General features: G+C 40.9%; 1 protein-coding gene across 1 annotated transcript; it reads left to right on the forward strand.

Annotated features, from left to right (window-relative positions):
• The first annotated feature begins 16,705 nt into the window (after window positions 1-16,705).
• SH2D1B (SH2 domain containing 1B) lies at window positions 16,706-26,750 on the forward strand. The gene is made up of 4 exons (XM_009963200.1): window positions 16,706-16,839; window positions 21,969-22,032; window positions 24,497-24,665; window positions 26,716-26,750. Exons 1-4 carry the CDS (start codon window positions 16,706-16,708, stop codon window positions 26,748-26,750), a joined length of 402 nt encoding a protein of 133 aa, XP_009961502.1.

Consider the following 26,750-nt stretch of genomic DNA (forward strand, 5'->3'; position numbering starts at 1 on the left):
TTCTACTTCTTATGAAACAGAGCTTGATATGACACTTGAGACAGAAGTTCTCTTTGCACACAAAACAGTTGTAGTTTTGTCCCATGAATAACCTGTATAACACACCCAGATATGCTGCAAACTGAACATCCCACTTAAACCAAGCCTTTGATTTTTTTTCTTACTCTAATTGGAAACAACATTGTTCTCCAGTTTCTATAATTTGACTCCACAGTAAATATTCACGAAAATAAAGATTTATAATTAAGTACTAGAAAATGTATGGGATTGACTACCATATAGATGGCACCCAATTGTAGCTGTCTATATCAGTCTTAAAAGTATGGAAGATGTTAAATGTAAAATAATAATTACTTTGTTATTGCAGAAAATTACTGAGACCAAATGTTTCAGAGCCTGAGTCCCTTAATTTATGCTAGTTTTACACTGTTATTTTAATCCCACAGATCACCTCCTGACTTGCAGTGGAGTAAAAGGGAAATTGAATCCTCCTCTCCATTTAGCAGTGACTAACATTGACTGGATGTCTGTATTGGCAGAGATCTAATGCCTAATTTACAGATTGTCAAATTTAGCAATCACAAGACCTTTCTTCTCTTTACTGATACAACTGAGGTTGATATTTCCTCTGCAAGTGATTGAAGTAACATGTCAGGAAGCAAGCAGTATCAGACTGCTGCATTGCGTTCCACGTAGCAGCACATAATTAGAAGAAACTTTTTCTGACTGTTCTGTCTTTAAGAGCATTTAATGTTTGATCAGATAGGATTTCTCTGTGTTTCTGTAAATCTTAAAAGTCTTGAACTAAAGGCCAAGAACTAATAAAAGTCCTTTCAAGAGGAAAACAATCAGGTATTTGGAAGTGGGCGTTAGCTGCGTCTCACAACATCTTTATACTTCTATATCAGGGTGCAAAATAGTTTCTCTGAGCTAAGCTTTGAAAACAGGAAGAAAAATCTTACATGCAAAATAAAAATTTACACTTGCCTGCAGGCTGGGAGAATCTCATCTCTACAGAACGGAAACCTTAAATGTCCAGCTTGAGGATGGTAAATGTCAGTAAAGAAAGTGAGGGCGGGTTGTGGCAGCAGTTTCAGAACCACCCAGGAGAGCAAGCTGGGCAATCGCCTGCTTTCAGGCTCCAATTTGGCCATGCAGCATTGTCCCACAGGACATCAGGCTTACTTCAGGGTCACTGCAATGGAGTTGCCAACAACCAAACTACCATCTAAATGCTTCCTAGGACAGGACTTTTGGGGGATGGTGGCCCTTCTGTCTCCCCAGAAACCGGCTGGGCTTGGGGAGAAGCACGGAGGGAGGGAGAAGCAAGCAGGCGGGAAGCATTGTATGCAGAGCTCTGTTCCCTGCCGGTGGGAGACTGTGTGACCACTGCCAGTCTCCCTGCTTCTCCAGTCATGTCTTACTCATCCCAGAGCAGTGCCTCACACGCTAGCCTGCCTTTGGGGAGAAGAAAGCACAGCTTTTGCTCTGGGACACTCTCTGGCTGCCCCAGCCCATCAGAGCATCATCATGCCTCCCCACAGACTCTCCCTTCCGCAAGAGCAGGGTACTGGAACTCCTGGCTTGTTTGTCCCCTTCTTGCCTTCCAGCAGGTCACCAAAGTGTTGTTTCCCCATCCCTTATCTCCTCCTGCACCTTCCTAAGTCAAGCTGGGGACAGCTTCTCTCATCGCTCCCTCGGTAGGAGTGTGTTATTCTCCCTTGACGCTGACTGGAGGCTGTCACAGAGAGCTGCCTGACCGGCTCACCCCATCCATGTCACCCTGCTCCTCAAGCCCTCAGTGCTGCCAGTCCCCAAAGTGTGTCCAAGGGACGGAGGTGCACGGTCCGTGCTTGGGTTGAGCTGGGAGCCCAGTTCTCCTCCCGTGCCTGCGCTGGGGAGGCCCCAGCCGGGGTCTCGCTGCTGCGGGTTGCCTTTGAACTTCTAAGGCTGAAATAGCCTGTGGAGAAATCGAGCACATACAAGCAGGGAAGTGGCGTAGGTGTTGCTGTTGTCCGTCAGTCTGGGATGGAACAGTATTTCTCTTCTGGGGGTTTGGGGGTTTAGCAGTTAGATGTCACAGTGCCTTACGGTTAGTTTTGTTAAGTGTACAAATGAGTGACAAACTAGCTGACAGGAATTTGTGCATACAGCCAACTGTGCAATGAAGGTTATAATTTTTTATTTTCCTTTTTTTTTTTTACTTTATAGAAATGTAAGGCAAGATCTCTGGATTTTCCTGAGCCACAGTAAGACAGGACTGCAAGAAAGGCTTCTTATGAGCTCTGATCACTCCATGAGAGAGATGTCATCTAATCTAAGGAACTGCTTCTTGCTTGAGAAACTGATTACCGAGATCTCCCGTAAGTACAGTTAATTAAACCTCTGCCATGACAAAATTAACTTTAGTCTAGTCCCTCCTAAAGGTGAAAGGGTTATTCCTATATCCTATACTTGGGATGTGATTACTGCATTTGCTAGTGTTAACCTGCATCAAGAAGCAGGCAGGACTCTTGTAACCAGTCAGGAGCATACATATTCAGGGCAGGAAGCAAGAGCCACATCGAGATTTGGTAAGCCACATGTGATCTGGATGTGGCCTTCAGCAGACTCAGGTTCACGTTTGTAGTACTAGAGCGCAAAGGAGATGACATCAAACACAGCCATGCTTGCTGTACTACAAGACTAAAAAGTACATTTAAGGAACAAAATGCTAGACAGCACTAAGACAGCTAACAGCAGTTAGCTAATAGAAAAGACGTTATCACAACAATTCAAATGGTACTAGAGAGCAGAGTTCTAGTTTCAAAACTTTGGGTGTGCACAAGCACATCCTGATCCCCTTCTGTGCTGTGATGTGAAAAATGACACTATGCTAATGGCTTGGGTATTTTGTTTTGTTTTTTTCAAAGGAATAAATCTAAAATCTATATTAAGAAAGTAAACAAGCAAAGGAAAACCTTGTTTCTTCTGTGAACACCTGCAAAAGAGACAGATTGCTGTAAAATGAAGCACAAAACACAAAATGCATCAGAAACACATTGAATAACATCAGGGAAGCTGAACCATCTGCTGAAGGAGGTGCAGCAAAAGACATTAGTGATTCAACAACGCTCATCAAAATAAATAATCTGTAAATTTGTACTAGTACAGTACCTCTTACAGATGAACAAGGAGACACATGGACAGAAAAAGAACCAAGGACGAGAGCTGAGACTCTCAGGGCACGGTAAATCAGCTGGACTCCAAGAGAAACTGTTGCCTCTCAGTAACTACTTGCACTCAACTAACCCCATCAAATCATAAGCAAAGAAAGGAAAAATGAAATTCAAGTAAAATCCAGGGAAAGCCCAGGGAAAGTTCTAAGTTAAAATGACAGAAGTTTGTAATGAGTCCTTTGATTTTAGAAGTTTTACACAGCTTTGGCAAAGCCTGGGCCTTTGAAGAGTGTCCTGGCAAAATAAAATAAAATGCAGGTTTTTCCCTTAGGAAGAAAAACTAGTAGGTTGAATTAATTTATAGCAACTGTTCAGTTGTAACAAATCCCAATCACTTGAATTATCAGAAAAGAGGAAAATATTCAGGGCCCATGTTCAGAAGCATGGGAGTGGCTTGTTAGATGGCTGGGACAAACATTACTCATTCCCCACTGCCAGCTAGGAGGGATTAGTGTGCCACTGTCTAAACGATCACAACTGGTATACAAGGGCTGCTCTCTCTGTAAACTCTCACAGTCTCATTTTGCATGTAGAAAGTTAACATAACTTTTCCAGGACAGTCAAAGGGCAAATAGGCATGATTTATAATATCGGGTAGATATCGGAAAATCTTCCCAAAGAAGGTATTCAGCTGTTCCCCTGTCTCTGTGCCTGGGGTGTGTGATGGGGCAGGTGCTCAGGGAGCTTAGTGCCAAGATACTTCAACCCTATGATGTCTGCCAAAAAACCCACATTGGCAACGTAGGAACAAAGAGGCTGTTTGTTTCTGTGTCTTATTGCACATCGGTCCTAAGCATACAGGCAAGGAACACTGTTTGTTATGCTCTGCTGAAGATGGTGAAGCTGGTACTGCTGGTACAACCAGAAGCAGCTCTGCTTAGCAGCGTGCTTACCAAAAATTTTCAGTGAGCAAGAAGGACCAGAGTTAAACCAGCTGATCTAGAATTACTTAAGAGGATCCTGGAAAAAAAGCTGAGTGTAGCCAGTGCAAGCTCAAAAACATGGCATAACTTTTCTGTGATGCAAGTTCCCATTAAACTCCTCCCCAGATTTTCTAATTATTCCCTCATTTATTTCCCCAGGAAAGTTACAGTGTAACCATAACTAAGGTCTCTGTTTATGCTGGAGGTTTTGATCTATCATCTACTTAACTGAAGAGTACTTACATCAGTTTTCCTTTACTTAACTGGAGGATGTTTTTCAATAATTACTTAATAACAAATTCAAGCAAAGTTTGTTTAACCAAACGGAAGAAAATCACAGTGCAAATCTGGACATTTGCAAAATGGAATTTCTAGCAGGAAAAGGCTAAAAGCTGATATATTTTACTGTGAAGCAGGGCAAATGGTTAAAACATTATTGCTTCTCAGAGCAAAGTTCTGAAATATTCAAATCACAAATCTTGAAACAAAATAGTATTTTGAAATCTTTGAATTGAGACAAAATGGTTTACGTTGATTTTTTTTTTTTTAGTCAGAATCATCAAAGTGAAACAAAATCTGAAGCCTTTTAAACAAGTGGGTTTGGATCAGAATCCGGACCCCTTTAAATAGGTGGTTTTAGATCAAAATCTGAACTTCATAGCACAGATATATTACAAATAAGGCTTTTTTCCAAAAAAATTTCTCAATGCAACATTTTTCTTTCAATATGACCTTTTACATTTTCCACTGAGTTGGAAGCCTGGACTCTGAATTGTCTTTGAATATTACTTCTGTTCCCTGGATAAAATATACTTCCTATCTTGGCAGAGAACAAACTTGGTTTTCATTTTCTGTAAGGTAGCAACAAGCCAAATGTGAATTTGTGTTCTGGAATCAGGAGTGTTAAATTTCAGCCATAACACTGACATTAAATCTGTAAGTAAGCGACATTTAAGAACAAGGAACAGGTAGACGTTGTTGGCAAACCATTTCTTGTAGCTTTGTAGTATGATATAGCTCATTAAAACCAATGACTCTTCAGATTTCTGAGGAGCACAGTGTAAACTGATGAGAGGCAGAATTATTGAAGTGCCATTTTTTACTGTAATGTGCACCATCAGTTTCTTTACTCTTGTCTTTGAATGAAGAGGTGGGGAAAGGGAGATGGGACCAAAAAGCTGAAACTGTTGTTTCATTAATAAAAAGTGTTTTCACTTTTTCTTTTCTGTGGACATGGACAGTAAACAGGTGTTATTAATTTTGCAAAACATTAACTAGATTACTTCAGATTAGCTTCTCATTTAATTAAAATTTCTAGCTATGTGTAGGTCAGAACACAGGCTCATCGACACTGAGGCAAGAAGAAGGCATAAACTGACTTACCGTTTTAATTCTATACCTACCTTGGTCCATATGTTTCCATAAATCATATGGCAGCTGAATTGCACATAATGCCTAGTTGTTGGAGAGGATTCTTGATCCTCAAAACTCAGTCTGTTGTAATCAGTAATTCCACCATTGTGCTGCTTGTATAGCAGCTGATCTACACAACAACAACAAAATACACTTGTTGATCTAAAACGTTTCTCCCTAGGATGCTGGGGGGCAGAGCTCAAGCCAGACAGAAGTACACGCTGCACCAGCATGAGATGGAGCTTCATCATTTTCAGCTGGCAGCACAGGACAGCAAATAACCATCACCCCTCTCCCATCTTGCAAGGACACCTATCTGCAACACAGGTTTGCATCAGGGAACATTCAAACCCACTTCTGAGGATGGGACGCTGACTGGGTTCTCTCAGTGTGGAACCATCTGCTAAAGTTCCTTGTTGCTATGAAAATTGTCACTCCAGGAGTCCAAAACAGGTGATTAATTTTGGAGGAAGATTAGGGATATCAGAATTAAATGTAGCACTTGAAAACCAACTTTGCTGGGCTGTTCCATCACTGTTGGGACTCTGTGTGTGTGTACGTGTGCGTGTGTACATGCATGCAGCCCTTAGCTTTCTGCACAAAAGTAGTGAGAATGGGAACCCCAGCTGGGTGATACGCTCTTGCTTCTACAATGTGTGCATGCACATATGCAGATATCCCCACATCATCTGACAGTCAGCTAAGGTCGAGTGGCTTGCTTTTCAAAAATGTTGTGGCTGCTTATGTGGTTTAAAGCTTTTTAAGTTTCCTCTCCTAATCTATTGAAAGAATTACTAATTACATTTTATAGTTGGTGTGTCTCCTTTTCCCACTGAAATCTGAAACACAAAATTATGAACTGGCAATATTTATTTACAATATCTGCATGGATTATCTTTACATTGTAAGGGTCTCTGGTCCCTCTTGGGCACTGTAAAGAAATTAGCAACACAGAGAGAGTTGTCCAGCACTTAATGGAGTTCAGTTGTGATCAGTATTTCTCCCAGTCTGCTTACCACCTGTGTTGATGAGTGTGCTAAGAAATCACTATCACCAAGTCTGAACACAGTCTGCATCCATTCTTTGAACGGCAGAAACTGAACCAACTGACTACCTCAGGTGTAGCACCATGGGCTTGACTTAGGCTTCTCTTTGGTTTCATAGCAGTGAAATTATCTTTGTGCAAATTGGAAACATTTGACTTGAAGTTAGGAAAGACACACAGCTTTGCAGCCCAGCGGTGAGTGGCAGAATAGCTCAGGACTCCTTGGTATGTGACCACGAACAGTTTTGTCATTTTTACTTGATAACCTTATTCCCTACTGTTGTGTCTACATTATAATATTTGTTTATATCTCCTGTTGAAACATAGTGTACTCACATAATGATAATACATACCACTATTAAAAAGTATTTATTACAAATGAGAGAGGATTATATAATGCATTAGTCTTCTCAATGGGTTGGAACAGATTAAGATACTTTGTAGAAAACAGTATTCTTCTCTCATTCTAATTCTTTAACATTCTTAGAGATGATATCCAGCTGCAGCCCAAACACACAGAATGATTATCCAAAATGCTAAGCCTGATCTTTCATCATGACAGCTGCCATGCTGCTTTCCATTAAGGAAATAATGTTAGAGGATTTTATCAGTATAAATCAGGAGGTCACTCAATACCAGTCTCTCCATCAATAGAAAAGATCCCTGTGATCTTAAACCTGCTTTTCGTTTGTGCATCACCTACCACCTACACTAGGGTTTCCTCAAGTAGCAATTCTGAATAGTAATGTAGATTGGAAAACTGATTTATATTTTAACACTTTAAAAAGATGTTAATTTCCACTCTGGAAGCAGAAAAAGTTACTATCTCTACTGAATTAAGACACTGGATAATATATCTCTTCATGTCTTTAGCAAGATGATGGCTAGCAGTGAATTTGCTAACACTCATCACACAGATACCCAGCAATTGTGAACAGATGATTAACCCTTCATTTAAGTGCTTCTTCTAGTCGGATATAACAACCTGGCTATAGATACTACATCCTGAGATACTACAGGGATTGAATGATAGTCAAGTGAGTCCCTAACTAGCTAATTCACTTAACTTAGGAAAGAACATACAAGTATAACAGTACCCAGCTGGCTGTGTTTGCAGTATTAGCTGTGAACAAACTGAAGAGGGTATCTCGTGAAGCCCAAGCTTGTGTTGTGACCCAAAAAGTAAATAAGCACTATAAATACAGCTATTATTACAACTCTGATACATAAGGAACTGGAAGCTAATCACTTGGTAGCTGTGAATTCTTACCCAATTGACAATGCAAACACTTTTTAAATAGGGTGGTTGACTTTATATTAATCATTATATAGAGTCACAGTGCCATCTAGAGACCATCTAAAGATTTTGAACAGTTTTCAGATCTGATTTTAGATGAATAGAGAAGTCTTTGTTGTCATACTTACATTTAATATATTACTCCTCAAGAACACTGTTCTTCACTGAAACAATGGCTTGCTTTGTGGTTATTATTATTCCATTTTTAACATGGGCCTATCACTTGCATTTGTGAGTTTTTTTGAAACCTGATCTTAAATATGAAAATGCAAAGATGACTGAGGACTGCTAGAAGCAGGCTTAAGCAAAGCTAACCTGACAATCAAACCCAACGCCTGAAGTACTATAAGCCTGAACTGTAGCTGTGGCATTATGCACCAGAAGGCACTATGCACTCGCAAGATAATCCTTGTGAACTTCCAAGCTAATGCAGGTAGCGTATGCTTTCCCTTGCTGTATTTATTGGGGTGAGGGGTAAGGCTCAGATAGGAAGTACTTTGGGTTTCCAGACTTCTTGTTAAGAGCTGTGCTAGGAAGCCTGTCTGCTCAGTGCTGGCTAACACGCTGTTTTCAAGGACATGGCTTCACAGTTATCACAAGGAAGGGAATGCTGCAGGCACAGCAGAGCCACATCTGGGGAGCGTTATTTCTGCTCCACTCAGTGATCTGTGGGTTACAAATGCTTGGAAAAAGCCACTTACCAGAAGGACCGAGGTAAACAATCTGGAATGAGCAATGGAGAGAAGTAATACTTTTTTTTTTTTTTAAATTAAACACAGAAGATTTAATTATCATCCTGTAATGACAAGGAGCCAGTCTGAATTTTCCCAAGATCTGAAGCGTGAGTTGAGATCTGCCCCTGGAAACAGTCACCTACAGCTGTGTCATCAAGTCTGGGATTCAGGTGGCCCCAGGATGAAGAGCCAGCGCCAGGAGCAACACAGCTCTGTAGATCTTCCATGGCCATAGTTTGTGTAATTCAGCCAGGCATCCAAAATCAACTGGATAATGTCTCTTGTGTCAATGGAGAAGGTACAAACATTTCATTTAAACCCCAAAAGGGCAATGAGGACCCACAGAGGTGCTGTCATTTGTGTTTGCACTTCATATTCTTGGTGCTTTGAAGAAGGGAGAAGCAGGTTTGGAGGCCTGGGAGGATTTATAGATTATTTAGGGAACCCCAGCAATTTAACTGCACTGTCAATCCCACACTCAGCCCTTCTCAGTGTCTGTAAAGCTATTTCAAACCTGAGATCCCGGATACCCCAACCTTCCCCATTACTACTACATGCTTAAATACACTGGTCTTCTCTCCATACCACACAAGCTTAAATCTTCTTTTTTTCCTCTTAAACAGAGTGTAAATGGAGATAGGGTAACGGAGTGATAACAATAAAATACTGTGTGGGTTGAAGAAAAATCACTGGCAGGCAACACTGGGCCTATCTGGATCCTCATGACTCCCAAAAGCATGTCTCTACATCTTCTTGAAGAAATTGCTTTCACAGGAGATCTCTTTGTTTTGTTGTTTTATACCAGTTACCTTGCTGGTTCCTTCTCAGTTTCTGTATGTAACTCAGTTGCAGTTTAAAACAAATAACTGGACAAATTCTGCAACATTATCCAGGGATCTGTTTTCCTTCCCACTATGAAAGGAATTTCTCGCTTGTTTTGAGGGTCTAAAGTTCAAGAGTTGAGTAACTTTCTAAAGTCAAAGTCTACAGCCAAAGTCTACCTGCTGTTTGCCCAATATTAAATGTAACCATTGTATGTTTGCCTGTAACAAGATGAGTGAGATGTTATTTTATGAGTTGTTGAGGAAACCTACAGAGATCCTTTCAGTTTGACAGGGCAATTTGTTGAATCACTTCAATGTGGCAAATTAGCGTGACAGACCTTTCGTACTTTTCAGCAGTCAAGAAATAACTCCAAGCTAAAACAAAATGCCCAGCATGCAGCAAATAGCAAGGGCTGGGGAGCAGAGGGGTCTAATTGGACTCTCTCAGAGGGCGCACAAGAAACTGGATCTACCTGATAGTTTGCTGAAATCTCTGTTAAAAATCACTTTTTAGCTTGAGACTAATAATCTTCAACTTTGCAAGGAAGCCTGTTGGTAAAATCTATTTTTGCCATGAATCCAGATGTTCCACTTGTACGGTTTTACAGTCACATTCAGGGTTGGGGATGGGGACAGACTGGCACCCACGACTGGGACCACACGGGTCCTGCTGGGACCAGGGTTTCCTGCTGGGCCTCCACTGGAAGCGGCTCCCCGGTCCAGGTATCCAGGCAGCTCTCCCGTGGGGGAACCCAGGGCCCCCCACAGCCACGCCAGCCGCCCCGTGGGGGGCTGCGCTGGGGGCCCTGGCACAGTTTGTACCTAATGGAAGAGTTTCTGCATTGCATTTTCCTTCTTTTGCTGCTAATCATGGTTACAGAGCATTTGGGGCTTTTTTGCATATATTTTAAGAGGTGTCTTATGGTAAGTTTTTTCTTCGCAGGTGAGAAATAAGGTCCTTGTGAATTCACATCTGAACAGATGTCTTCTCCAGATCACAGAAATGAGGCAGTGAGCTGCAAGTAGGATGGACTCAACAAAACAAAACAGTAAGGGCTTGCCACACTTACACTGCTGGTATGTCAGGTTGCAGAGCAAATAGCTGAGGCATCAGGGAAACTGCACGTTAAAGTTTAGTTAGTTGCTTTTTAATGGAGCACATCTGTATATGTAGATTACAACAGTCTTTATGTGATTACATATTCTTATCCTCTCCTCTATAAGAGTTAAATGAGCTTTGTTGATAAACTCCCAGATTTCCAAAGAAAAATTGAAGTGTTCATGCCGCTAATTTTCATTCCTGCCTCCTTCTTCATGATTAATTTAACCAGTGCAGTGGAGTTATTTTCAGAGGCACCAAGTCAGAGAATCATCTCACATGGCTTTCATGCTGTGAGATGGAGCATTTGGGTTTGAATATGAATTTGATAGTAGCAACAGTAACAGCAGGAAGCTTTATCTGCCAAAGGGAGTCAAAATTAAACAGAATTGAAAACTCCATCAGCAAGAGTTAGTCAGATATAGCTGTGTTGCCATAGTTCAAGTCTTTTCTTTTTCCCCTCCTAATCAAGTGACAGAAAAAGTATTCTTGCTAGGCTCAGCAGTTCAAATCCAAGCCCTTGATAAATTCTGGCTTCTAATTTTTGTCAGAAAGAACAGAGGCTTGCTAACTAGCCTGGGAATCTAGAAGAGCTAATTTTGGCTGAAGAGCTAAACTATAATGTAGTTTTCCAAATCTTAATCTAATTCTTTTCAAAATAATGAAAACTAGTAGAAGACCAGCTAGGGGTTAGGGAGAATGTTTCTCACTGAGACAGGGAGATGCCTTTGCAGGTAAATAGTAAGCTGCCAACATGATGCTCTCAGGCTCTGAAATCCACAGAACAGGTGGAAATCCTCTCATGGACTCCACTCAGGTCACTTCTAGAAACTGTCCTTGAAGAAGAAAAAAGATCCCCTGCTCAAATACTGTGCTGGAGAAGATCAAAGCTAGCCATGTGAATTTGCTCAAAGAAGCTGAAACAGTGCATGAAAACCATATTGCAGTGCAGTTCATGGTTGGCCAAAGTCTTTCAGAAGGAACTAAGGTCTCTTTGAAGGGCTACTTTATGCCACCAGTTTCTTCAGTTTAAAGACACTGAAAACTCATGTAAATGGAAACCTTGGGTATTTTCATCTCTCAGTTTTTCTGATTATTTTTTTTTTTTGCAAGAAGTATATTATCTTAAATTCAAAAATTGAAAATATTATAAGTTCAGGGAGTAATTGAATATGGATCACTGAGAACCCTGACAAAAGGGTTGCCAATGAGAAGGAAAATGTTATTTTGTGACTCTCTCTTGCAAGTAAATTTTGAAGTAAGATTCTAGATAATTTCAAGACCAAAACCCTCTACTTACACATAATCGTGTGTTTTACAGGCATGCAACCTTTTTTACTTGTTTGGCTCTATGACTTTTTAATTCTAATTTTAGCACAGAGAAGTTTGCATTTTGAAGGATCATTTTCTATTTACTTGTATTTTAAAAAACAGACAATGTGTTTAGAGGGTTATAATTCAGGTTTTTGCTTCTAGGTTTACATTTGATTAGAAAGATAATGGCAGAGTTATGGTGCCTTGGGAATTATTCTGGCACTGCACCGACAGCTCTAGCAGCAATCCATAAGTAATAGAGACACTAGTTAAATATTCTTCTTGAATGTACATCATAACAATTTTTCTTTTGGTCTAAAGTAAATCTTGCCATCAACAAATATCACTAAGAAAATTTGTACCTAGGCATAACACATTGCCAAAGTACAGACTGGTGTAGATATTATGCTACAGTTGTGAATTTTGTAAAATCAAATATAATTTGTCACTATAATTGTATTTCTTGCAAAAACCTTCACTGGTTCAGTTTGTACAGTAAGCCACAGTACTGTGACTGCCTAGCAACACAGTTCAATGAGAACTCAAAGTTTCGGGAGACTTAGCTAGGACTCAGCTTTCTTCCTGTTTTCTTATCTTGTTTTTTGCTATCTGGTCAAACAAAAAATGACCTTTAAGCTTCCTGCTTTATTCACAACAGCGGGCTTTGCTTTTAGATGGTTTTGATCACAGTTTTGGATCTAACCCTGATCTCCCACACCCTCCCCGATTATTCACTGAACACTTTACTCTCAATGTTGTCAAGCAACCCCGTTCTTCCTCAGATTTCCTATTCTTACAAAAGGCACTATCAAGAGCTTTGCTGTGTTAGAGCTGCAGCCAGGAGAGGTTGTAGAAACAGAGGTCCAAATGTGCTTGATAATATGAGGTGTCACTATGAAAAGGCTCCACCAAGTTTTACACTAACAGACGGAAAACCAGAAAATGGGTAAAGGCAGCAGTATGGCAGAAAACAAATTAGATACACAGTCAACCAGGACTTGGCACTGCTGCCAAAATGTTGCAGGTCTTGTTTCTGTAACAGCTGTTCTGAACAAGGCAGAGTAGCTAACCACCCTGCTCTTCTAATCAAATGATTTTGTTCAATTATAGGCATGAAATTTTATAGAAGTAGTAGCCAAAGTGGTGTCAGATAAAAACAAAGAGAACAATTGCAAGAAAATGTGTCTTGTGGGAAAAGACTGAAGGAAGTGGTTGCATTTAGTTCAGAAAACACAAGACTGACTGAACCAAGTAAGTGTTCTGATGTACAGTAGATTTTTATAAAATTATAATCTAGCTTTTTTTTTTTTTTTTTTTCAGGTAGGGGTAGAAGCGAGCCAAGAGACAGTCTCTCAGGAAAAAGAACTTTGCTTTTTTCCCATTTTCTGACATCTGAAAGGCTAGTCAGTCACTGCAGGAGGCTATCCTAGGAACTGTGAAATCTCCTTCAGTGAATGAGGAGAAAAAAAAAAAAAAACAACAACCTAATCCTATTTTGGAGTGGAGTTAAATGACTTTAAGAGCAGATTCACAACAGCCACATCTTGGTTTGGTGTAGCTAAAATCCGAGTGATAATGCCCAGAGGCTCAGCCTGGTGTGACTCTCCCAGCCGAGGCAGCCACTGCCATTCTACCTTCCCAGGCCTCTCATCAGAAACCACACAGAACCTGGGGCAGGTTTCGGTCTTTTTGTCCTCTGAAATTAAAAGCCCCAATTGTCACAAACTGTCCACAGCTTGAATTAGAGTGGCTTCAAGCTTTGTCACCACTACGAGCACAGCCAACACAAAAACGAGCTGCAGATGAGAAATGAGACCAGACTCACTCACAGTGGTTTTCACCAGGTGGGGTGACAGCAGCTTCCAGGAAAAGGCTCCTCTGCACTCACCAGAAGCTCTGGCTCCACTCTGGACACACAAAGCTTATTATGCCATGCAGTGTCCTGAATTCACTGAGAAAGACTCTGCCCCTAACTGTCTTGGAAGCAACACCCCTCCCAGTTCTCTTCTATTCAGACAAGAGCCTCTCAGACATCAGGCAGTCTAGAAATTTCTGTGAGTGAACAGTGGTGAACAAACCCAGGTGTTGTTCTCTCTCTTCATTCCCCTGGCCTATAAACTGAAATATACACATATTTCATCACAGTTAATACCATCAGCTCATATTGCTGACTACTTTTCAGACTCAGCTGAGATGCCAGCTTGGCTATGCAGGCTTGTGTAAGCCAAAAGTACTTGCTAAATTTGTTAAGCCAGAAATACTTGCTAGGAAATGTTTGCTCAGCGCTTACAGCTCAATTTGGCCCATAGAGATATATTGTTATGTGATCCCAACACATACGACAAAGATTCAATGCTGTGTGGTACAAGTTGTGGTGAGGCTCATGGTGCAGTTCTGTGGTGGCTGACAAGGTCATCTCCCCCCACCTCCCAGGTATTTACACACTGTCCATCACGAGGTATCCCAGGCTGTGATCTGTAAGTCCTGTTTTGTCTTTGCCAGAGGCTTGCATTTTTGCCCTGGACTAGCCCACCAGTGCCAGAGCAAAGCATACAGATGTATATGTATGCATGCAAGACACAATGTGGAGTTCCTACGTCTGACCACTGATTCACATTTGTGGTTTAGTGACAGACCAGACCATATTTATGGCCTCCCTCTTCTTTCTCCCTCCCAGACCTCTTTCTCTGGTATATTTTTATGATTTCTGCTTTTAAATCAAGCTCCTATTCTGACCTCCACTTGAATACTACAGACAGGTAAGGTAAAAGGATCATATTAATTTCTGGGTACCCTCTTCTATCAAACACCGTCAGGGAGCTGTGGAAACTGTATTGCCTTGACATGTGCTTTAAATTCTCAACTCTGCCAAAGCTGCGCTTGCATCATGCACAGTGAACCACAGGAACGTTTCCTGTGTCTGAAGTTTCTGGTTTTCAGTTAGAACTTCTGCCTGGGAATATCATTTAATTGTTTGGATAAAGAACTGGAAACCTCAAAAGGAATGAAAAATCCACCACTGCACAACTCCTCCCTTGTCATCTCATGATGCTTTCCAAAGGGAGAGAATTTTAAAACAATGATCTTCGATTAACCAGAGCGAAGTTCTAATTTTGCCACATCAAACACATCCTTGTCTCTGCCTCCAGCTGACAGAAGTACATCAGATATGGGACCATGCTTGTGAACAAATGGAGTGCATTGCACAAAGCAGACCACTTGACAAGTGTCACAAGAAATACCTTCCCTTCCTAAGAGGAACTTACCATGATGGTTGGAAAATTTAAATTGTTGCTTGAAGTTTTAACAAAGCTAGCTATACAGTTGCACACCACTAAGAAAATCCATGCTCCCAGGTTCTGACTCAGTGCTGCAGTTGATGAGACAGAAGCAGAAGGAGCTGGAGAGGCTTTTTTTTTTTTGCCTGGAAATCACAACAGAAGTCTTTCTAAAGAGGAATGGAGACAATACTTGGTTTTGTAGTAGGAAATTGCTCGCAAATATAGTGAGGAAAGCAAACCTTCCTAATCAGAGAAAGCTAGTGAGCACATTGTGCTTTCTCTTGAAATAAAGTTGGTGTTTTACCTTAATTTTTCTGTATTCAGAGCAGAAACAAATTCCTTAAGGAGCAAGTAGAGGGGTTGGCTTCCTTAGACACAAAAGTAGCAATTCATCACCACCTAGTGCTGCTTGAGATGCTGTAGTTATGCCACTCCAAAAGGTCACGGGTCTGCCCACACCCATCCAGTGTTACACTTGCCAGCCCTGTGTAGCTACCTCAGATGTCCTAGGATGTGTACTACAGCACTAGGCACTCTTTTTGGCACCTCAATCCACACACTTGGAGAATTTTAGAAGTGATTCAGTTCAGCAGCTTTCAGACTTAGAAACTAAGAAGACTGAGCAGAACATCAATAGTAGTATCCAGAGTTGAGTACCAACCTCAAAATTTATCATTTTCACCAGTGTAAGCACCGTTGCTCTGAGGAATGACTAATCTGCCAATCTTTGGTATCTATTCCAGCCACTTTTACTTTTGCTAAGGCCTTCTCCCAGTTCTAACCCTTTTGCTGTCCCTGTTTCATTTTCTTTAAAAGTTTTTTCTGTTTGGAGTACAGAGTTATTTTTTCACAAGCTAACTCCTTTCTCCCTTTAACCTGAGCTTTTTCTTTTCACATCTTCTTCCTCAATATTCTCAAGCTCCTGTCCATTTGTCCCTTTCTTTTTTTCAGTCCTACAGTTACACAAAGGAATATTATTTTCATTAATTTTAAAATAATATTTAGCTGTTATATCACTACAATATTAGCCCTTACCTCAACTGTAGCCCCTGATTGCTATTCCAAAATTTCTCTTGCCATTGAGCCTCTTAAAATTTTTGCCTCTTGAAACTGTTGCAAGGTCTCTGTTAAATTCACTATGATTCAAGTCCATTGATTGGCAACAGGGAAATCATGACACACCACATAAAAGTTAACTTAAAAATATGCCTATATTTAGGTGTCAACTTAGCTATCACATAGTTTAGAAGTGTGATACACAACTCAAATGTCCACTGATATAATGTGACAAAAGACTCTTCCCTTCTGATGCAGACGGTGACCAAGGTAGACAAACCATTTCTCATTTCCTGCCTTCACTGCAATCCTGAGCTGTAACCAGCTTCACTCTGGACAGGTCAGTGATAACAACACAGATGAACTTGTGTATGTACTTAGCACCTTCAATCACAGTTGTTTACAGACAGCTGCATTTGGAATAAGTCTTCTTTAAATGCCAGGCTTCTGATTTTCTCTGGACTTGCTTTGAAAGGTGAGAGACCTTGTTTTCCTTTGTCCATGGAGTTCCCATTTTTTCATGGCAAGATAACAAGAAAAACCTGCGAAGAACTGCTGAGCAAGAACAAAAAGAATGGCAGCTATCTAATACGAGATAGTGAAAGCATGGAAGGAGTCTTGTGTCTCTGTGTTTTGTAAGTACTCTAATACTAATTTTTTTATGACATTTCAGATAGGTCCAAAGACAAGTGTTCATCTTCTCTAACATTAATAATTCTTCGCTAATAGTAACATACTCCAAGGGGGTGTGTGTATGTATTCAAGTAATGCTGGTTACCTTAGGCTTCCTTTATAATGAGTGGTGAAAAGGTGGCATTTGCAAAAGATATTTTATACAACAGAGGATAAACGAACTAAGGGAAGCCCAGAGAAAACAGTTTAGCCCACCAAAACATGGTAAGAACCTTACTGAAAGTTACTGCCTCTGTAATGATGAATAAATAGCATTTTAACACTATTTAGACACAGAAAAGTCTCATGGTAGGTTACAAAAGAGTTCCTTTTTCATAGGGTTTCTACCTGATGAAAGCTTAGCCTTGTGCTTCAAAGGAATTTTATCTGATGTAAGAACATAAGCTGAGACAGAAAATGTAATGTCCTGTTCAAATTCATCTGACAAGTCCGTGAACAAGATGGGCATAGAAAATTGCTACTTCTAGTCCTTAACATTAATTACTACAATTAAAATTGTGTTATTTTATTTTCTTGTAGGAAATAGCACCTTTATTTCCCTTTCAAGAAGCCTGTTTTACACTTTTCATACATAATCAATCTGTTCCTAATGTGTTCAAAGTTTATAAATTAGTAACTGTGAGTCTCTCTTTGTTTGACCCTGTGAGGTTTTGCACTCTCTTTGAGGATGTGTTTGTGCAACATGAAAAATTTTTAACTCATCTAATTAATTCCAAAATATCATAAAATGTTTTTATCAATAATCAAATACTCTTTTCATTTGAAACAAATCAAAAGGGAAGGGAGAAAAAGGAAGAAGGAAATGGAGTGCTATGGGGTTGGTGGGTAGAAGAAAGGAGGTCTGTGAAATGACAGATTAAGGAGAAGAGAAATGGCAAGTGGAGGACAAGCAGAGCCCCCAAGGGATCCTGCTTGCAGTGTGGTGTGGAAGGAGACAACATAGGGGATGCGGAAAGGGCAGGGAGTGTGGGAGGGAAAGGGCACGCGTACGCTGTCAGAAGGGACAAATGGGGATCCTGACACAGAGGAAGAATGATGTGAGAAGACGGCTGTTGAGCTCTCGTGCAGTACAGGCAGATGAGAAAATTAAGGGCTACTTAGGTGTGTGCAATGAGTTTGAGCTACTGATGTAACAAAGAGCACATCTACAGAGTACATTGTGGGCAGATGCAAGCTGACCTAAAGGTTAGGCTTGGTGCCACACTAATGAAGTTGCTTCTACTTTCTTTTTTTTTCTTTCTTTTTTTTTTTTTTTAAGGGCAAAGCTGGTCTACCTTGTTATAGCTTGCAGATATGCTTTTGTCTGTTGACAGTGATCTGGGCTGGCATATGAAAAAGCATGTGACTTCCAGCTAGCCTCTGTGGGTTTTTAGTGTTAAAAACTGCTAAACTTTAGTGAATTTTACTTTAACTTGTGCATTAACAAATGTAATAGTTAAACCGTAAGGGTGGCAGCAATGGTATAACTGATATTGGCATGCAGAGGTGAAAGCAAGGGTTATCTTCAGATAAAAAATGGGATGGTAATAGTGCATTGGCTCAGAATTGCCTCAGACACTGGACTGTCTGTCAGTGGTTGACTGGGCAGAGGAAATCTGTCCTAAAACTGAAGGCAATCAACACTGAAAATCTCCGTGCTGTTTCCAGACAACTTTTGGATTAAAACTGGATCTTACAACATTGCATAGTACCTAACATGGTTGCTGCACAAACTGATGCACATGTCTCAAATTGGTTGATCTATGAGCAGAGATACTGATCCACTTGCTACAGAAAACAACTTCTTCATCCTCCTCAGACTGAGGTATGGGAGGGGAGGGCACACTCATTGAAGATCTGGAAGCCAGAATGGTGGGACAAGTCCAAAAGCAGCTCTTCTCTAATCGGGCATGGGGCACAGCTCTGCTGACATGCTTTCCCCCACAGCACACTGCCGCTTTCACCCAAAGCTGTCCCAGGTCTCTGACAGTGCCTCAGTCCAGACCTACCGCTCTTGCTACTGTTCTCCTTATGGTTCAACATGACACTCTCCCCCAAAAAAGCTCCTCTCACCCTGCTTTTCTGCCACTGGATCTCCCCTGTGCTCAGACCAAGTACTTTATTAATTTGTACCATATGCAGCTGTTGGTAAGCATTTAGTAGTAGTTTCGTGTTTATTTAGTAAAAATTACAGTAGCCAAATAATATCCCAAGAGTAACCTTTTAAAACTTGGATTGATAAAGAATGAGTTATAAAAATTATCAGTTTCCAGTTTGGTTTTTTTTTCCTCAGTGCTTTGTCTATGTTTAAAGAATGAACACCCACATTTATAAAATACTCTTACGCCAGGAACATATGAATTTCTATAGGTATCTCAAAGAGGATAAAACCAAAAGATGCATCCCTGTGCTGCAACTCTTTGATTTAAAGTAAATCTATTTTGACTGGAAATCTTATCCTGACCTCAGTCCACAGTAACTTTTTTTGCAGAACAAAGGAGTTTATTTCCAAAGTAACCATTTACCTGAAAGTCCCCTGAGCTAAGTTTTCACCCTAAGATTCTCCCTGACAGCTCAATTCATGTAGTTACAGCTGAAGTCCTTCAGATGAGTATGTGTAACAGCTGAAAGAACTTGTTTTCAGACACTGCTCCCTTCCCCCCTGCTTATTTGTGGTGTATATTTCTTTGCAAATTTACTGCCTTTTTTGATCATGGTCATGAAATCCAGTTCATCTTCTGAATAGCTTCCACTGCGGTATTTGATAAAGCTTTTATTTCTGTTGACAAAATATATCCAAAGCCATCAGTAGCTTGAGTGTTCAAACACCTGTATATTATTAAAAATAATAATTAAAACCCTGGAAAATGTAAAGGAAGGATAATTTTCTTAGGACCTGTGCAGTCATTTTCTGGGTGCTGGTGACCAGAGGCCATTTTCTGCTAACATCTCTCCAAGAATTCAACAGCCTTCTTGTGATACAACTGCAAAATTAAGTTTAGGGAGGTATCACACATGAGGAAGACAGGAAGCCAGATGCAAGTATGAGATGTCTGTGGAATCAAATTACTCTTATATAAGGGCCTGTGTTAGGTTTAGTTCATAAGTTCTTTGACACCCCTGGTTAGAGTAATCATATTTCACGAAAGGAAACATTTTCGCATTTTGCAAACTCTAGGGTCTCTTCAGTTTTGCTTTTCTACCTGTCTCATTCAATTTTACTGCACAGCTTCTCATGTTTTTAATACTACGTGCTGTTTGCAGACATTTCCAGTGGTGTTTCTTCCTTCCACCACTGTCTGCTTTCCACAGCGGGGGTCAGAGACTCAGCCCACTGTTAAGTCCCGAATATCATACATGCTCTTGAGCGTACGTCCAATATCATATACATCTCTAGCTATACTCTGGTCAAATCAAACATATTTTAGGATGAAGTAGCCTGGTACATGATCACATCTGGAATACATGAAGGTACAGACAGCTCAAGGGGTCACGGTGTGGGGCAGTGTAGTGGAATTACAGTATGAATTCATGGTGCCACAATTACCTGAGAGCTCCCACAAGGAAAGCAGATTAGATGAAAAACATTCTGCAACTTCACACTGCTGTGTAGGCTGTGGCAACCTCCTCACCTGTTCCCTGCTTCAGGGGAATTCCAGCAGATCTCATGTAAAAGGTGAAGTGCAAGTTTACTACAGAATCATTCTTTAATACTACTTAGGTTAATATGGTTTTCTTTCCCTCTCTCTCTCCCCTCACATCCTTCCCAAGTTCTACCAATATGATAGAAGACATTTGCAAAGACAGTCTTTCGGAGGCATCACTCCATGACCATGTGCTTGTTTCCATACAGCGTTGCAGTCTTGTGTCATATCCCAGGTGAATCTCCTCTCCTTGTTCTCAGCTGTAGACCAGTCTTTTGAAAGGTGACTGCTTCTCTTGTGGATGTGGTAATTAGTTGGAAGCCAGCCCATTTTCCCCTGGAGTATGACTTCAGAGAAAGGAAGTCACCTCACTTTTGCCTTTGTAGCCATTGAGGTCTTCCTTATGGCTCCATTTTTGAAGGAGGGGTAAACATCAGCACTGTCTTTCCACTGTGAAAATGTTGTCTGATGATTAGTCCAACCCGGTGTAAAGGCTGAGAGTTGGCCGGGCCTCAGCTCCCCTTCTCACTGCTGATGGAGATGCCGCAGTTCCCAACGACATGCATACCAGCCCTTTGCTTGCAGCTTATTCCCATGTTGACATTTGCACAAAGTGGCTTCTAGTGCTTTGAAGCAATTCTGCTGGTGGTGAGCAAGGACTAAGGCACCCTATGGGAGAAATTACTCATTTTATGTGGTACCTGCAGTGGAATTCCAGGGTCTGTTTTGTGTTTTACTGTCTCAGAACAAGTAATAGACATTCTCAGTGACATCCAGCCCTTTCTGGATGTATGAAGAATTTCCTTTGCTTTGACTTACCAGATCTATTAACTGGAGCTGTAGTAGTACAAAACTCAGCATAGGAAATGCACCTAAGAAGCTGGAGGAAAGCCCAGGCAGTTAGCTAATGTGGAGGAAAGCTAGCTGGACATGCTTTATCAAGATCTGTCCTAAGCCAAGTGCAGTTACTCCTAGCTACATTTACCAAACGTGGCCTAACTCTGCAGAGTAAAAAATGAGTGCTCTAAACTTGGTCCAAAATCAAAAAGATCTGCATAACAATGTACAGGGGGTTAGATCTGAATTGGCAAGCCATGATAAAGTAATATTTGGGTTTCTGATGATTAAGAAAACAAGGTGCATGAATAATTTTGGCTAAAAGACAAACGTATGACTTAAAGAATCTCAAGTATTTTGAAAGCTCCGATATATGAATCAAATGGAAAAGGGAATGCATATATGTGTGTGTGTGTGTACATATTGATGCTATTTAGCATCAGGCATTCCTCCAGATTTGTTTGGTTTTAGTCTTTTGTTGTATTGCAGTTTAAGATACAAACAAACAAAAACAAAAGCTGTCTGTGAAGATCAGCTGTAGCAGTCTAAGAAAGCTAAAGTGATCTGACAGTTGATAAAAAGCATAATGTGTACAACAATGCTTTTCACAGCTTTGAAGGAGTCATCTACACTTACCGTATCTTCAGGGAACAACAAGGATATTTTAGAATACAGGTGAGTAACTCTTAATTCATCTGTAAAGATTGCACTAAAGATCACTGTCTTGATTAAAAAAACATAATATACATGAACACATTACCTTAGAAAATATTTTCAAGTTTGCTTTCTTTTCTACTCAATTACTGAATTTTTAATATTATACTTATTATTATGTATGAGCTCAGAAGTAGCTATTGTTTTTGTAGAATTCCCTTATAACCTGTGAATCTGTTGTTTGTTGAACAGCTGATTTCAATTTGACCATTTCTTTTTAATAGCACTGAAAAAAACCCTATCACTTCTTTTATTTGCTTCTGCTCTGATTTTCTTTATCTATTTGAAAGCTCTGCCATTGCACCCAGCATATTGTAGTGATTTGGAATATTGCAATGATCTTTTTGATTTAAAGAGGCCTATCCACAATTCTGTGTGATTCTGAGGCAGCTGAAGTGATGACCCCAGATAATGTTGCTCATTGCTTGAATAAGCATAACACTAGACTGCATCAATGAAATCCCTAGGCCAAGTCAGAGGCTACTTAAAAAGCTGGCTCACTCCTCTGCTTGTAGTAGGACTGTCAACAATTAAGTAGCATTGAAGTGGAATGAGGAACTCACTCCATAAAGGGCACACCAAGCTCTGATATGCTGGTAATTTCTTGTGTATTAGTGGTTTGGACTGAGAACAGACAACAATTTCCCATGAAGAAGAATAGTTTGTTGACAAAAAATAAACTACTTTGGACTATAGCCACTCTACTGGGCTTTGCTGTCATGCCTATCAGCAGATAGCAACTCAAAACACTTTTAGTTTTTTCAAACACAATCTTTCTTACAAGGTTTCGCCAAGAATGTGGAAGAGTTCTGTTCTTCAGATTTTTAAGTCAGATTGTTTTGGCTAACTAAAATAATAGACTGAAATAATATATTGATGGTGAAGAGGAAATTGTTTGGGTTTATTTAAGGGCCCCATTCAGCCATAAAATGTCCAGAGTGTGGTAAGTTGACCCCAACCAGCAGCTAAGCACCCACACAGCTGCTTGCTCCCTCCCTGCCTTTAGCAGGACAGGGTGTGGGGAAGAGAACTTGAAGAGCAAAAGCGTGGAAACTCCTGGATCAAGATAAAAGACAGTTTAATAGGTGAAGCAAAGTTGTGCACCCAAGCAAAGCAAAGGAGTTTAGTCACTACTTTCCATGGAGAGTCAGATGCTTGGCCATCTCCTGGAAAGCAGGGCCTCGGCCCACATAATGGTTATTTGAGAAGACAAATGCCATAACCACAAACATCCTCGCTTTCCCTGAGCTTTTATTGCTGAGCACAGTGTTATATGGGATAGGATAGCTCTTTGGTCAATTCAGGTCCCCTGTCCTGCTGAGTCCCCCCCCAGCACCTTGTGCACCCCCAGCCACCTCGCTGGGGGAGCAGAGCGCAAAAAAGAAACAACCACAAGGCTGTGTAAGCACTGTTCAGTAACACTCAGTGTGTTAACAACACTGGTTTAGTCACAAATTCAAAACACAGTGCTATACAGGATGCTATGAAGAAAGTTAACTCCATCCCAGACAGACCCAGTACTTGGAGGTAGTGACGTCCAGTCGATCCAGGGCTGAAGAGAAGATAAAGGATGCAGAAACACAAACAAAATAAAGACATGGGGGTTTTGTTAGATAGCAAATGAAGTGAAATCAAAGCCCCATTCACTTTTAATGACTAGTAGCAGGACCCTCACTGTGATTAGAGCTGATTAATGTGTTTACTGTCTGTCACTGTCTTGAAGTCCCCAGCACTGCCAAGTCTCTGTACAGATCGGGGGGAGGGGAGTCTGCGCTGTGGAAGCAGTTCAGTCCAGCAGTATGAACCCACACATTAAAAAGCTGTTTGTGGGAACACTGTTCCCTCACTGAGGAGTGCCATCATCCATGATTGGCCCCAGGAGTCTCCAACACAAATCACAAAGCTGGACAAATAATAAACTCCTGCCTAAAAGTGAAAGCTGGTGCAGAGGACTTTCATAGGGTACCTCAGACACATCCACTGCCTCTGCTCATGTTCTTTGCTTGACGATACTGATATTTGGCAAAACATTTGGCTTCTGCTTGCCACACAGTTGCTTAAATACAACCCTTTAAGTGAGAAATTAATATGTTGCCCCTAAACTTGTGCTCTAAGACCAGAGGGAAGTCTAGAATGCTGTCACTCTTCAACAGTCTGCTGTAGTGGATTGCTGCAGCACACATATGAGTCTATATCTTAAACTGATGTTCTTTTTTCAAAAAAAAGACGGTGAGGGAGGTTACACTTAGTGCTGTAACCACACCACCAGAATCCCTAGTGTTTTAAAGATAGTATAATATTCTGTCACCAACTCTGTTTACCAAACAGCTCCTTGGTAAACAAGAAACAACCTATTGTCCCTTTCATTTAGGGGACTCAATGTGGGGGGAAGCTGCAAACAAACTTTATTTTCCTTTCCTTGCAGACTTCTGAAGGTCTTCCAGACAAGATATTCAGAACATTAAAGGACCTAGTATACACTTATGAAAAGCCAAATCAAGGAATAATAACAAACCTCCGCTACCCAGTAAAGAAACCAAAGGTCTCACAAAGAAGCCAGAGGTTCAAGTCCGGAAAGGACGCTGTTTATGATGGTGAGAAAGTTAGCTCTGCCTCTGTGTTGGTTTATTTGTTTTTTTGGGTTTGTTTTTTTTTTTAAGACGACTGCATTGACAGGGTTGTGGTGAATAGCTGCTATGTGTCCTCTGAGAACAGCTCACATAGACAGAAGTTCAACATCCTTTCTTCTCTCTTATGTTCACTGGAAAACAGTTATTCCCAGCTCACAGGTTACATACCCTCATCCCCTACAAGTTAACATCTTAAAATTGTAACAGATACAGAAGGCAAAGCACGATGTTGCCCACAGCTCAATCCTTCACGGCTTAGGGAAGGCTGAGGATCAGTTTTACCTAATATGGTTCTGCCAAGCTGCCAGGCCCCTGCACTTCACTGCAAGTTGAGACTTTTGAAAGCCATTCTTCATATAACTGTCGTACGATGCTCAGCTGTAGTATCCATCAGGTCACAGGCTGCAAAATAACCTTGAAACTCTTCTAGTTCCTCTAAATGTAGCAAGGGCCACAGTGAGAGCATAAATGAGCAAGGGAAATCTTTTCATTAAGTACAGTTATCGTAAAAGAAAAAAAAAATTGGAGTATCCAATCTTCTGTGTGATTTATATCTCATGACTAACACCAGCTCGAATGCAGTCGTGTGGGCCAGCCTCTCTGTCATACCTCCTGCCGGTACGACACGGGTACGACAGAGGCTGGTGTTTTTGCACACAACAGTGCAACAGCTCTGGTTCTGCCTGTCACGAGCAGGCAGGATAGGAAGGGGTGAGTACTCCCCACCACCTCATGCACTAAGCTGCATTTTCAGGGGCCAGCGCAGCAACAACCTGACTGAGAGAAACAGTAGCAAGAGGCATTTCCACTGTCTTCAACATTACTTTATCAGTTGTATCACTGAGGCAGATATGCCACATTTCCTCTAAAAAGGTTTTTATGGTATCTTGTCATTGCTGCTCCAGGGAGATAGAAAATACTGCAGTAGCATGGATGTATTTTTAGGAAAAATGAAGTGCAATACATATTTTACTGACTGGTCCTGCAACATGAACTTTTCTAGAAGATGAACAAGGGTCTTGACTCCCAGGGATAAAAACAAACCCTTTCACTTCCCCATCAAAACGTTTGCAGTTGTCCATAATAATGGAGGCTTTTAGAAATAATCAAGTTACTTTGGAATTGCTTCCGTTCAATTTTAATTTAAATTTCACTTATGCAACATTCCAAAGTTCCTCCTCAGACTGCTTTATTATGTTCTCACAGGGGGGAGCTTAGGTTAATGTTATGATGGATATCTCTCTGAAATGTAGGCACCATGTAAAACATCACAGTGCTTCCTGAAGCAAAGCTCCACACTTTTCTGGCCCCGTCCCTTGTGTTATACCAGCAGCTGGCTCTGCGGCACATGCAGGACTGAGCGCTCCAGTGCAACCAGTAAAGCACCTCAAGGGACTGGGGTCACAATACTGCTTGGTGGACATTTTTGAACACTCTTTTCTAGCCTAGGAACAGCTTGTCTGAGGTTGGCTTCTTGAATAGTGGAGATTGGGTCCCGAGCACTCAACTTCTGCCTTTCCTGTGTCTTCTCAAAAAAAACAATAAATCTGTCAAGATCTAAGAGAGAAAGGGTTTTTTCAGGCTCTCCTCCCTTAGTTAGGAGGCTTTTCTGTTGGGTATTTATTTAAAGAAGAAAGGGTGTGTTATGCTATAGTTATAGCTATCTCAGCTATTGATCTGATTTACTAAGCACGGATGGGTTTTGACATTTGACTGTTCCTCAGGAAGAAGGGTTCTCACATGGATGCAACTGTTTAATAACAGAGCTTGATGGCTCAGAATAGACAATGCAGGCTTTGCCTCCACATGGGCTCCTGGAGGATCCACTCCACAGGACACAGGGCCTAAATGTTGGCCCTGCAATAGCAGAGAGAATACTGAGAAACCAAATTGGGTTACTGATACCTGCCCAGCAAAACGGCCACAGGCCATCCTGCTTACCATGGGCTTTCAGCCAACCCATTTGCAATGACAGCATCTTTTTTCCTTTTTTTTTTCATTGATTTCTTTACAGAAATTGAGAGCGATTACGTCACTGTCTTGCCCTGA

This window comes from Tyto alba, unplaced genomic scaffold, assembly GCF_018691265.1.
Source record: "Tyto alba isolate M040663 unplaced genomic scaffold, T.alba_DEE_v4.0 Super-Scaffold_14, whole genome shotgun sequence".
Taxonomy (NCBI): Eukaryota; Metazoa; Chordata; class Aves; order Strigiformes; family Tytonidae; genus Tyto; species Tyto alba.

Excerpts from the sequence above, each read along its gene's own strand:
- SH2D1B (XM_009963200.1), top strand. The coding sequence starts at position 16,706 with ATGGAGTTCCCATTTTTTCATGGCAAGATAACAAGAAAAACCTGCGAA. Across the intron at positions 16,840-21,968 it reads GTCTTGTGTCTCTGTGTTTT|CTTTGAAGGAGTCATCTACA; the intron begins GTAAGTACTCTA and ends TGCTTTTCACAG. Across the intron at positions 22,033-24,496 it reads AAGGATATTTTAGAATACAG|ACTTCTGAAGGTCTTCCAGA; the intron begins GTGAGTAACTCT and ends CTTTCCTTGCAG.